The 13,580-nt window shown below is 49.5% G+C and overlaps 1 protein-coding gene across 12 annotated transcripts in view; it reads right to left on the bottom strand.

Annotated features, from left to right (window-relative positions):
• TSPOAP1 (TSPO associated protein 1) overlaps window positions 1-13,580 on the bottom strand; it is a 55,653-nt gene that overhangs the window by 29,215 nt on the left and 12,858 nt on the right. For 11 of the 12 annotated variants that reach the window (XR_015774421.1, XM_088066095.1, XM_088066085.1 and 8 more), the window contains exons 3-11: window positions 12,956-13,084; window positions 10,756-10,932; window positions 7,329-7,583; window positions 4,966-5,073; window positions 4,077-4,160; window positions 3,331-3,420; window positions 2,502-2,624; window positions 2,006-2,110; window positions 1,226-1,276 (exon numbers count right to left, since the gene is read on the bottom strand). Coding sequence is in view for 11 of the 12 variants with exons in the window: in XM_088066095.1 (XP_087922221.1) it covers window positions 1,226-1,276; window positions 2,006-2,110; window positions 2,502-2,624; window positions 3,331-3,420; window positions 4,077-4,160; window positions 4,966-5,073; window positions 7,329-7,583; window positions 10,756-10,932; window positions 12,956-13,084 (1,122 nt within the window). In the remaining variant the exon portion in view is untranslated. Of the gene's footprint in view, window positions 1-1,225; window positions 1,277-2,005; window positions 2,111-2,501; window positions 2,625-3,330; window positions 3,421-4,076; window positions 4,161-4,965; window positions 5,074-6,367; window positions 6,484-7,328; window positions 7,584-10,755; window positions 10,933-12,955; window positions 13,085-13,580 lie in introns of those variants that run through there. The other variant, XM_088066094.1, reaches the window with a different exon arrangement.

The raw sequence follows: 13,580 nt of genomic DNA, 5'->3' as shown, positions 1-13,580 counted from the left end.
AACCACATCAGCAGTTACACTACAACACTCTGCCAAAGATAACCCAACCCTCAATTTGAATGAAATTGTTTTCTCACCAAATTACAATGTCTGCCTTGTTCTATACTGAGATTCCCACCTCATTCCCAGAATCATCTGCTTGCCAAACAAAAGCTAAATCTTACACACCAAATGCATGAATGAGATAACCAGGCATTTTTGAGGGCCTCCAAATCACAGTGTGCTTTGAGATAAATGACAATATGCTTAGAGTGGCTGTTAAATGTCAAGCCCCCTTTTCCCAGCACATTGCACCCACTCAAAAATGAATGGAATGGACATTTTGTGCCCAGACCTTTCCCCAGGTCTGAGACCATGGAGTTCTGTGAATCAAAGCACAGCTCAGAACCTGGCTGTGACAGGATCTTAAGCTGACAGTCTTCCCAGTCCTGCATCCTGCTCTTCCGTCAGTGAAAACAAGCAAAACTGAGCTCTGGCCCCCTCATTTCCCAACAACACTGGATTCCTGGAAGGAGGATGTCTCCTTTTGTATCTATGCAGTGCCAAAGGCAGTTGAAATCTTGTTTCATGTAATTTGGAGCTAAGATTGTGCTTCTCTCCATGGCATTTCTGCACACACCCCTGTCACTGCCTTATCTCAGAACTACAGAACACCTGAGGCCGAAGGAGATCACCTGGAGCACTGGGATCACCCGATCCAAGCCCTCAGCTCAGAGCAGGGTTGGCTGCTGAGAGCTCTGTACAGGTCTGAACACCTCCAAGGAGAAAGACTCCACTTATGACAATCATGGGACAGAACTCCTCCAACAGGAAAATGGACTACACTCATTCTTCATCAAGATCACATCAAAAAGCAATTCAAGCACATGTAAAAAAGAAATACATAGCACAGGCATCTCAAACCCCCTGATTATGCCATACACTGATGCTCACAGTTTAATTCTAAGACACCTAATTATGACTATGATTATAGTTAAGTAATTCAAATGACTATTTTAGGCATGATCTGAATGAAGTAACTTATCTAAGGACTAAGAAGGCCAGGATATAATTCCCCGAACTTTGACCCAAATATTACTTTCACTGCAGCAACATGTTGCATCTGATCAAGGCACTACAGCATTTTGCACAAGAACCAACAAAACCCAAGGCATCCAAACTGATATTATAAACAAAAGGTACCAAATCTGGAGCCACAAATCCCTCTTGTTTCTTTCTGTCTTACCTCTAGAAGCTGTACTGCTCCCTCATGTTCCCTTCTTGCCTCTGCCTGCGCCTAAGGAAAAATAAGGAAAGGAGTAAATCAGAAATCAGCCAATGTGAGTTCACTTCTACTGTCTGACTACCTTGGTAGTCCCTTGCAGACTGAAGCACTGGTCTGGTGAGGAGCAGCTGAGGGAGCTGGGAAGGGGCTCAGCCTGGAGCAAAGGAGGCTCAGGGGGCTTTTCTGGCTCTGCACAAGTCCCTGGCAGGAGGGGACAGCCAAGGGTGTTGGGATCTGCTCCCAGGGAACAGGGACAGGACACAGGGAAATGGCATCAAGCTGTGCCAGGGCAGGGTCAAGTTGAATACTGAGAAAATTTCTTCACAGTCCCTGGCACAGACTTCCCAGTGCGGTGGTGAAGTCATCATCCCTGGGACAGCTTAACAGCTGTGTAGATGTGGCTCTCGGGGACATGGGTCAGTGGTGGCCTTGCAGTGCTGGGGAAACAGATGTGCTTGATCTTGGAGGGCTTTTCCAACCTTAATGATTCCATGATTTTAAGATTTAAACCACTGTACAGTCTGGGAGCATCTCTGGGCTCTGGACATATAGCAGGGAGAGGTCAGAACTGACATCCAAAAGCAAAGCCCTTCACTTTGCTCAGATACCAGAATTCACCTGGACTCAAGACACTCTTACTCTGTAAACTCACATCTGCCTCCTTCATGCACACCTCCAAAGGAAACAAGGTGCAGGAGTCCATTCAGAGAGGAAAACGTCCCCTTGTCACACCCCACGTACCTGCTGCAACCGCTGGACCTCCTCCTGCTTCTCCTGCAAGACTAGCAGCGCTTCCTTGTGCTCCACTTCCAGCTGCTGCCTCCGCTCAGCCACATTTCTCATGTGCTGCAGGACAAGGCACATACAGCTGAAGGGTGGCACTACTGAAACCCTGTCCTGTGTTCTACTGATGGCTACAAAGCCAAAGCAGGGCCTGTATTTAATGTCATCATTGCACAAAGTAAGAAATTCCCACTGCAAGGCAGAGCAACACTGTCACAGAAAACCCTCAAGTCAGTGATGGCCACCTTATCTCCCACCCAAATCTCTGAAGCAGCCTTTCCAAAGCACCTCTGCCCACTTTATAAAACCGTGTTCCAGGATCCTGCAGAAGCAGAACTCCCACTGGAAGCACAGAGACAAAAGAATGGTCAAAAAAGGCAAACAGACAACCAGTGCCATTCAAAGGCAGCAGTTGGTTTAGGACAGTCCTTCCAGCCATGTGGATCCTACTGACCTTCAGCACCTGCTCTAGATTCTCCAGCTTGGTTTGGAGTCCTTGATTTGTCTGAATTACTGAATCCCGTTCCTTAGTCACTAAAACAACCTGCAGTTTCAGGTCAGCATTCTCAGATTCAACCTGAAGGGAAAGGATTTTCAGTGAGCACAAGCAGCCAAAGATATTCCTTGTAAAAACAACAGAGGCCAGTCTATTTCTGTGCTTTCTGTTGACAGTGATACCAAAATCAGGAACCTCCTCTCCTACAGGTTTTCACTTAAAACAAATAAATGAGCATTTGTCCCAGGCCTCAATGTGTAACACTTTATTTGCACACTGCTTCTCTCCCTAGATTCATCTGTCCTCCCTTTTGCAAGGAGGAAGAGGCTGGGATGGGAACAGGCTACAGAACAAAGAGATAAAAAAACCAAGCACAGTATCTCTAAGTATTTTTAATCCTACATGGTAGGATTAAACACAGAGAACAGTACAGAAAATTCAGCAGCATGCTGAAATTATCTTTGCCTCCTCCATTTAGCACAAGGAATTTTTGGTTCCAGGGTGCACTATGGCTTGGTGACTATCAGCAACACAAGCAAAGACAAACATTTCCATGTACAGCAGTTATTAAATATGTAGGAAGCCTTATGCATGGTGGCAAATTGACACATGGGACTGACAAATGACTTTCTAACTCTTGTGCATTAGATTTGTCCAGGGAAGATCCTGGGAACAGAAGCCCAGATCAGCACATGACCATTACTGAGCTGGAAACTTGAGAACAGCCTGTTCTCAGAGAGTTCTGCAAAAGCCAATGCTGCCAACCTGACAAAGACACTGCTTTTACCTGTCCTGCCCACCCAGCCTTCTCATTCAGCTGCAAGTTCTCTTCGGCCAGTCGTGCATTTTCACTCTGCACCTCCTGCAGCTGGATCTCCTGTCCAGAAAGAGCAGGAATTACACCATGACCCTCTAACTCCCCCAGATTATCCTGCAGAGAAGCTCCACTGCTCCTCTTTCCTGATGGTGCAGGATGCTGGTGAAACACTGCTCAAGGGCTGGGAAGCAACAGTGAGCAGCACTGCTCAAACAGAACCCAGCCCTGGACCAGACAACGGGGTTGGACCTGGATGACCTTTAATGTCTCTTCCAACCCAAACCCGTGTGTGATCTCTTGAGCAAAACAAAGCAGAAACAGAAGGGAGAAATCCAGATGTTCTGCTATGAGCTGGAAACCCCCTCTGAAATTAAACAGGATTTCAGCCAGCAAGAAGCACAAGAAAATGACAGTGGGATGGTGTTATTACCATTTCAATACCTGTGAAAATAGTTAAGTATCTCCCCAAACTAGCAAAGGCCATGGAATTTCATTTTGTGATTTGTGTAGCTGTATTCAGCCCACAGGTAGCTGAAAGACTAAATAAACAATCCCAGCCTTAAGGGCTGGAGTCCCAAATTTGAGACACTGCTCAAATAAATAGAAACACTGGTGATTCCTTATTAAGATGAACTGAAGAGAAACCAAGAGACACACAACAACTTAGCTCCTCCTCTCCCATGATGCTCATAACAGTAGACAACAAGAACACTTACTAGCTCTTTGCATCTTTTATGCTTTTTCCTCACTTCATGCTCAAGGTTTTCACATTTTTTGCGCTTTTTCTTGAGTTCAACTTCCTGCACGAAACAAGCAGAAGTAGATTAGCAAGCCCACACTCTTACAATGCATATGAAATTCAAGCCCAGCCTCTCAGACCCAGTGCATTAGTTATTTTTATTTTCTTATGAAAATATCTTTGTGACAAACTTAAACAATGTAGAAGCCAAGGAAGATTTTTCTGAAAGTTAGGAAAATCAAAAAATAAAACAACTATTCCTCTCTTCCCTAAGCCTTCAGCCTGGAAACAGTTCTGCTCCCACATGCATGGACTGTTCCTATTTATACAGAACAGCAGAGAGGACAAGGTGTGGGGGACAGAACAACAGAGCTGTATAAACTATTCATCTTTAAACACCAGCTGTATGATTTTAGCTCCTATTCTAATTCCAGTGACACCTAACAGAGCACAGACATCCTCTTGATGTGCAGCTACTCACTACCTGTCAGATCAACAGGAGCTGCTAAACCTCCCTGTGCACTGTCTTAATTGCTGGGGTACACAAGGGACACACTCCTCATCCACATCTGTCCCTAGCTGAAAAAAATCTAAACCAAACACAGCACGGAACCTTTTTTGTTTCCCTCTCATTTGAGTGACATATTCTCCTGCCAGCCCAGCACCTGGAGCTGCCACCCAGCAACACTCTGCATGCAGATGGCCTGTGTTTTCCTACCAATTCCCCAAACTTCCCACTTTTGCAGAGCAGCTGCACCTAATATGACTTTAGTCCCTGAAATCTCTACCTGGATTGCACATGTGAAACCCACAATAAAAACAAGAAAGTAGCATACTCCTAACCCCAAACCAGGTTCATAACTCACCAGCTGCTGTATCTGTTTAATGCTCTCCTGGTTTGTTACTGCATTTTTAGGAGGAAAATTTTCATGGCCTTCAGACACAGGTCCCAGTGGTTGCACACCTGGCTCCACCTGAAAGCAGAAGAGATGCAAGAGAGCTCAGGGACATCCTGAGACTACAAAGCACACCAAAGGAAAAGGGACTTCTCTGGCAGTACCACGCAGGAGAACAGTGCTCCACAGGGAACTCCTGATCTCTGAGCTGCACCACTTGATATGGAGAAAGCTGGACACCTGTATTGTGATGATTGTGTAAGTAGAGACATGAGGAAGCAGCAGGACTTTATGAATCCACCTCAGCCTTAGCCTTCAGCTGACCTCTCCTTAGACATGGGGTTCCTCATTTCATTCTGCACCCCTTCAGTGCTGGGGGATCCATGGGATGAGGTCTGAGCTCCCTATATAGCAAGTCATTAGGGCACTGTCTAAGCACTATATCTGGGACATGATTTTTGACTTGAAAGACATAGGTTTTATCTACATCTATATTCATAGCTCTTCTGCTGAAAGCCTGAGAGCTACAGGCTCTACTGAGCCACCACTGAGCAAGGGGAGGGTTTTCTCTTGGGTAAATATTCAGTAGAAATTAGAGGACTGAAAATGAGGAAGAAGGAACTGTGCTCTGCAAGTATTGATGTAGCAGAGACAAACAGTGATGAGGACCTCGTGACACTGAGTGATTACAGAGACTAATAACGGTTTAATAAAGAGTGCTTAGACAAAAGCATTCCTTTTGGGAAAGGGAGAGAAAACTTCATTATGCTATCATATAAATCAATGCCACAGCGTCCGGGATGCTGCTGCACGCTGCTTCCCCAACACAAAACTGACAGAGAAAACACACAAAGGAGACAAAGATGATGAACACTGAATAATGGAAGAGGCTGGAAAGAAACAAAAGAGAAAAAAAGGCTGAAGGAGAGGGGTCTGTAAATCCAGGAGTGAATGGGAGTAGATGGACAAGGAATGAATATTCAATGCATCTGCTGTAAGAGCCGAGGGGCAATCAACGACAGCAGCTGGAGGGAAGGTGGGGGAAAGATGCGCAGCCCGATCTCCCAGCGGGGGATGTGGGATTCTATCACACTGAAAACACGGGGGAAAACCGGCAGAGCCCCCAGGAGCCAAGTCCTCTGGAGCCCGCGGCTCGGAGACCCCTGACCCGGCGGCCCGGGGAGCGCAGCGGCAGCCGCGGCCCGGCCCCGCGGAGGCCCCGGCCCGGCCCGGCCCTTCCCGGCGAGGCCTCGGGGCCGCGCGGCGCAGCCCGGCCCTGCTCGATGGCGGCGCTGCCCCGTCCGAGGCCCCGCGGCACCCCCGGCCCAGCCCCGGCCCGGTGCAGCCCCGCTCGGCCCCTGCCCGGCCTTACCTGTCGGCTGCGGGGCCGCGGCGGGGGCGGCGCCCTGAAGCGGCCCCGGATCTGCCGGGCTGAACCACTGCGGCCGGAGGGGCCCGGGCGCTTCCGAGCGCGGCCGCACCGGGCGGGGCCCCGGCCGCACCTGGCCAGGGCGAATTCCGCCCCTTTGCTCCCTGCAGCTGCCTCCAGCTGGAGGGACCCCGATGCTGGACCGAGTCCAGAGCAGGCCCCGGAGCTGCTCCGAGGGCTGGAGCCCCTCTGCGCTGGAGCCAGGGTGGGAGAGCTGGGAATCTTCACCTGGAGAGGAGAAGCTCCAGAGAGACCTCAGAGACCCTTCCAGGGCCTAAACAGGGCTCCAGGAGAGCTGGAGAGGGATTTGGGACAAAGGATTGGAGGGACAGAACACCGGGAATAGGTTTCCACTGGCAGAGGGCAGTGTTAGATGGGATATTGGGAAGGAATTCCTGGCTGGGAGGGTGGGGAGGCCCTGGCACAGGTGCCCAGAGCAGCTGGGGCTGTCCCTGGATCCCTGGCAGTGCCCAAGGGCGGGTTGGACAGGGCTTGGAGCAGCCTGGGATGGTGGAAAGTGTCCCTGCCCGTGGCAAGGGCTGGAATGAGATGTGCTTTTAAGATCCCTCCAATCCAAACCATTCCATGATTCTATAAAGAAACATTGCCTGGTTTCCTAGGTGGAAAAACACAGCATGGGAGCCGTGTGCTAGGGAAAATGAGCAGCTGAGCTCTAGGCACGGCTCAGCGTCCCTGTGCTGGTGTGGGCTGCCAGCAGCATCCATATCTCTCCTCACCCTGAGACCTGGTGCTGGAATCCGTCTCTTTGGAAACCAGCACTGCGCCTATTTGCAGCAGATGTGAATCACAGCCCTCACCTTCTCCAAGTGAAATTCCCTAAGAACAGCAATTAACTAGGTAATTAAATAGCCAAACTTTCCGATTGATGACCCAGTTGTCTCACCTCTCTGCGAGCTCTCCCTCCCAGTGCTGGGTCTCCCAAGGCCTCCTTCAGTCGAGGTGCACTTGTGAGGCAGGAATTTGTTGGTCCCAGGCGTGTGGCAGCACTGGGCACAGTGCTGCCTGAGCTCATTTTGGAGGAACGCAGACACTCCTTGAAATTCTTGAGCGCAATCTGCCTCTGGAGCCGCAGCACCTCTTGCTGGGATTCCCGCAGCAAGCGATCAAATTCGATGACATTCAGGCAGTGAGGGTCGTCCTGTGGGAAACCAGCCATGGCACCATGGCACTGACAAGCTCCAAAAGGTGGGACATGACACATTCAACATGCAAACTCCAAGAGGAGAGGCTGGGAAAACCCAGCTAGCGTGGCAGACATGCATGGCTGATTCCTGGGTCTCCAAAGTGTCAAAACTCACTTTACATCCTTTATGCAAATACATTATTCCTTGTGAAGATAAAGCCCAGCCTGTAATGCTCCTGCAGCTCTCCCAGCACGATGTGCAAGGCTGTTCCAAGCTTGGGCCATCTCAGCATAGGCCGGCAGGGAGCGTGGCAGGATAATAAAATTTCACAGCCCGGCCAAACCAGAGCTCTCGCTGCTTTCTTTTCTCCCTGTGTGGGTGTGGGCAAGCACTGGTCTTTGGGAGGTTGCAGGAATGAAGAACATCTGGGATTTGGTCAGCTCTTCATCAAGATAATACTTGGTTTCCTAACATTCTTGATCTCTCTCCTCTCAAGACAATATGCGTGATGGACACCTATCTGTAGTACAAGGGGTCTCTCCCATCCACTCACAACCCAAACACAGCAGCTTTTGGAGGAAACCAGCACAATCTGACTCACAAAACCAGGGAGAATATGTCACCAGCTTGTTTGATTCTTCAGAGATTTCCAGATTTCAGGAAGCTGAAGAAACATGTACCTGCTGCATGTCCATACATACAAAATCAGATTATGAAAACCTGTCTTTACAAATCTGCTGTTGGAGGAGACATTGCTCATTCCCCTGGAAAGCTCTTAAGCCAGAAAATTCAAGACATAATTGGTATCCAGGACAAATTTAATCTGATTCCCTGTTTGCTTCTTATTTGCCCTAAAAATAGTGTGTGCTTTATAAATACAATTTGTGGAGAGAACCATGGTTACTCTCATGCTGCAAGGGGGAAACTGAGGCAGCATTAATGGGAACTGATTGTAGATTCAAGAAGTGAGCAGCTGGGCTCCCTCTGTGCCAGTCCCATGTTCAGGCTATCAGGGCTGTAGTTCTTTAAACAAAATTGGCTGGGGCTATGTATAAAATCTCCCTTCCCCCACCACAAAAAGGCAGCTATTCCCAACAGACAGCGTCTGGAGCCTGGGGGAATAAGGGAGTAAAAAAAAAAGCTCAGTCCTCCCCTCAGTTTCTATTATACCCATCCTCTGCAGCTGTTCCTCCAGTCCTCCATTTCCAAGAGCCCATGCTCCAAGAAATTGTGGTCTGGATTTAGCTGGAGCTGGGGCTTGGTTGGAAGCAGATCACTGGCTTTGTGAGTGATCTGCTCCTGAGCTGTGTTTCAGGAAATTATTTTATTCCATCCTAAGAGGTCTGGCTTTGCAAAACAAGGCCAATGCATTTGCAGCCCAGGGTGCAGGTTGTGAGTCCTGCTACTGACAGGGAATTGAGTGGATCCATTTCATAGCTACTGAAAAATTTCTACTGATTTAAATACCCAAGATTAAAATTGATTTGGTTACAAACTCTGAGCATGCACATCATATCTCTGCATAAAACACCCTTCATTGGCATAATGCATTTTGCATGCTGCAGACAGATTAGGGGGATTTGGAATTTTAAGTAGCTAGAAATGAAAATTTAATGAGTGGTTTGCTTGGAAGAGAAATGGGAAAAACAAGATCAGACAGAATGGTCTATATTACTCTTCTGTGGATTCCCTGCTCAGGGATCAATGTCCCAGTTGCTGGTGCCACAGACAGGGTCACCTTTTGAGACAGGGTGGTCACCCAGGTCACCCAGGTCAGCCTAGGAAGGCAGTGACTGAATTTGTCAGCTCTGGGGGTTGCACCCATGTGCTTTTTCTTAGCCAGGAATGAATCTTGCTCACCCACTTCTGTCACATTCCTTTGCAATCTGTCACTCTCCTGTCCCTAGCTGGCTCAGGTTGCCCAGCACACTGCTAGGAAAATCAGAGTGCTTTGGAAAGGGTCTGTTCCCTTTTCTGTGCGGGTCTGAGGTGAGAAATCAAAGGAATGGGAAGGAAACTTCTTGCTGACACTGTAGAGCACAGAAAGACCTGGATAAGTTTGTCCTGTGGTTTAATGCCAGGAAAGATCAATGAGGCAGCCCTGTGCAAACACCAAATACACACTATTGTTCTATATTAGAGAAAGACTGAGAATCTGCCTTCAAACATGTAGCTAAACTGAACATATGGGGAGCTCAGGGACAAAAATAAAGCTGTTTTCAGTGAGGAAGTATTTGTCACCTAAATACCACATAAGTAGGACAGATAGAAGTACAAGTGTTCAGCTAAGCTGGGGGCAGAGAGGTAGGGTAGCACTTGACCACATTTGCATTAGCAAAACGGGGAAACCAGCATGGGCCCAAGTGTTACTGAGGTCCTCTGGAGATTTGAACTGACCTAAACAGCAAGCATCCAGTTTGGGAATCAAAGCTGCTTTAGCCACCTTGAGTGGGAACCAGCCCCAGCTGTCTGCAGAGGCTCCTTTCAGAGCCATCACAGAGAAGAGCTTTGCAGGAGCAACACATCTGACCAGTCCTAGATTCTGGGATGAGCTGAATTACCACTTTATCCCACCGTTTATATTGGCATGGCCTGTGCTGGTACTGAGGGGAATGGAGATCACCAGCCCAGGAGCAGACACCAGCACTGGGGATGGTTTCATGAACTCCCAGCCCTGCTTGGTGATTTGTAGCCTTCGTCAGAAACATGTCAGGAGGCACTGAATTATCACCAGTCTCATGGTGGCTGTGACTCCTCAGAAAGCTGCAGCTCAAGGCTTGGGATCTAGACTGGTTTTTGGGAATATGCTGGTTGGCTTCTCAAAGAAACACTTTTAAAGGAGGCCCTGCTTCTACATCTTGCTTGCAGCTCAGCCCTTTGAAAAGTCACCCTGTGTCTGTGGCTTCTCAGGGGTTTCCAGGGAAGGAGTTTTAGTCATTGCTGGAAATGGCAGCTCAGATCCATGAACTGATGGAGGGACAAGCAGGGTATCCCCCAACACGCTCTTCTGGAGAGATCTGGACATTCTCTGCCACACACTCTTCCAAGTGTCCCCATTCAGCTCACACATCAAATCTACTCCCCTATTTTTAGCCTCCACTTGAGACTAATTCCCCTCACACCACTTCCATCACTGCTGTTGTGCTTGTCCCCAGCCCCAGAGTGATGTCCCACAAAGTGTCTCACCTTCCCTGCCAAGAGTTTAGCTTGCAGTTCCCGGCACTCCTGCTGCAGAGCTTCAATCTGCTTGTCTTTTGCCAGGAGAGCACTGGCTTGCTCTGTCAGGTCCTTGGCACGCTGGCAGGCAAATGCTTTTTTGCACAGTTCCAGGCTGGAGCCCTTCAGAGGCACCGGAGCAGTTACCTACACCAGAGAGCAGTGAGGTGTGTTGGTGTGTGATAACCACCACCCCATCACCCTTTGGTGTCCAATAACCACCATCCCCTTACCATGTTCCATTATCACCACCCCATCACCCAGCACAGCGAGCACTGTCAGAAAATGCAGCCTGACCCCAAAGGACAGACCTATGGAAGAATAGAAGAGGGAAGGCTGGATAGCAAAATGGCTCAAAGAAGAGGTGGGGAGGACAAGGTACTCAATAGGTACAGCCAACACAGGGGCTGCAGGCAGGACAGAAGTGGGGAGGGGAAGGAGAGAAAAACAGGATGAGGTAAAAAAAACAAGAGAAGGCAGCAGAGAGGAGGGGAGAATGGCAGGAAAGATGAGCCTGGGATCAAATATGGGATCATGTCCTTGATCATGGGATCAAGGAGAGAGGTGGCCAAACCAGGAAGAGAAACAGAGATTCCATGGGTTTCTAGTAGGAAAGAGCTTCAGCATGGATGGGCAGAAGACAGAGGGAAAGGCAGAGGCTAAGGAGAGCCCAGCCAGGGCCAACGCAGCCAGGGAGCACAAGGAGAAAAGCAGTTTGGGTTCACATGCTCCCTGGGAGGGAGGAAAGCATAAGGTGGAGATGGCAGTGTGCTCATGGGGAGCGGGGCAGGCAGGGACAGGCAGCTGGCTGAGTACAGGCTCTGCCCAGGCAGGAGCTGAGACTGCCCAGCACAGTGTCCCTGAGATGTCCCCATGCCTGGAGCTGGCTCTCCCACTGGGTACCAGCACCACAGACTTGGATGAAGCGGCAGCTCAAACTGCCTGCTCATCCCAGCCCTATGGGCAGTGAGGATACATCCAGTCCCTGGGTTTATCCTACCCTGCCTCTCTCTGCCCAGCTATTTTCATCTGCACAAAGCTGACAATGTGGGAAGGGGATCCTCTGCTGCCAGATCAGGCAGAAGGAATCCTCTGTGTGAAGTTTTCTTCCCCAGGTCTTCCCAAGCCTCTCACGTACGTGCAGAAGCTGGCTCCACAGGGCCTGGGTACCAAGCACTGGAGGGAGCTGGTGCCAAGTTAACCCTGGCTCCTCAGGGCCCCTTCTCTGGGTCTAGCTCCAGTCCAGCCTGCACAGGGCTCAGCCATCCCAGCACTTGCTGCTGTCAGGACATCTGGACCAGCACAGGAGCCCAGCACATCAGCTCTCCAGGACTTGCACAGGCCCTCAACTGTCCCCACCCCAAAGTTTCACTGGGGAAACAAATAAAGCAATATTTGCATAGGTGCTGGAGGGTCTGCAGAGTGTGTCAAATGGTTTTTTGTAACAGTATCTGACAAGCCCATCTGTCCCCCAGCAAGTTCCAAAACCCAGTGGCAGACCGGCAGCACAGTGCCTGGGGACAGACAGGACAGCAGTGCCAGGAAATCCCCCTACCTGCTCCAGCAGCACAGCTTTCACTTCCTCCTTTCTACCCTAAATGACTTTAATTCCCCATCCCAATCCCTGCTTTCCTTCTGGAAGGTGTGCCCTAGCTGCCACACCCTACAGCCACCTCCCACTGCTGCTGCACCATGTCACACAGGGTTCACAACAAGCTGTTGTTGGATTGGAAAAGGGAGAAGTCCTGTGGTTTGCACAGCATTTCCAGCAATGTGTGCATGGGACAGAGCTGTCTCTCACCCCTTCCTGTTTTGCTTCACCACACTCCTTTTCTTATTCAAATCCTTCCTGTTTCTTTCTGATGAAGTCAGATGAATTATTTTCATGACTTGCCCAAAGAAACCCGAGTTAATTACTTTAAACTATGACCTTACAGTAAGAAAGCAATCAGGAAGAAATTCTTCAAATCAGCCCCCAAGAAGAGTAGAGAAGCTGGCTTGGGTTGGTGATTCTTGCTCTGCTATGACGTGAAAAGCATGTTTGCTGTAGGTTTAAGAAAAAGGGAAAGGAAAGGCCTTTCTAGCTCAATGGAAGTAGAAAACCAAAGGTCCTGGTGGTGAGGTGCTCTCCCAGCCCAGCTCCCCAGCCATGCTAGGTCCCAGCACCCACCACTTTGAGGTTTGCCTCCTGGAGCTTCCGAGCTCTCTCCTCCAGGCGCTTGGCAATCACCGCCAGCTCCGCGTTCTTCCTCTTGAGGTGCTTCACCTTCTCCTCTGTCTGGGGGAAGCAGCTCCTGCGCTGGAGAGCAGAAGGAGAAGTTGGAGGTAAGGCTTTGCTCAGGAGCCAACATCCCTGCTTCTACCTGACCTGCGTAGGGCACACAGGCCCCTGTTCTCCTAGAACTACCCCAGCCATTGAACACCAATCTCTGTTGCCTCTCCAGTCCTGTGCTTTCCTGGTATTTTTGTTAATGTGACCTCTCAGTCCCCATGAGACGCCTCTCACCCCACCCCAGACCATCCCACATGGTCTCTCTCCATCCACAACATCCCCATTGCAGGCTCTTCTAGGATTCAACCTGTCTCCAGGATCAGGGTACCCTGGCCACCCACCCTTTGGGCTTTCTCTCCCAGAATCTTCCCAGTTTATTTCCCCAGGATTACAGGACTCAACACATCCCTGAGGATTTGTACTGCACCACCACAAGCTGATCTGTGTCCTTTCTGTCCTGACACCAAAGTATGAGCAGGAGAAGGCGACAAAGGACTTTATGATATTTGCAAAGCAAATTTCC

This window comes from Pseudopodoces humilis, chromosome 23 (assembly GCF_049639895.1).
Source record: "Pseudopodoces humilis isolate 2021_Gansu_Grassland_sample_001 chromosome 23, ASM4963989v1, whole genome shotgun sequence".
Taxonomy (NCBI): domain Eukaryota; kingdom Metazoa; phylum Chordata; class Aves; order Passeriformes; family Paridae; genus Pseudopodoces; species Pseudopodoces humilis.
The sequence above is the reverse complement of the archived record's forward strand: the minus strand, read 5'-3'. Positions and strand labels throughout refer to the sequence as shown.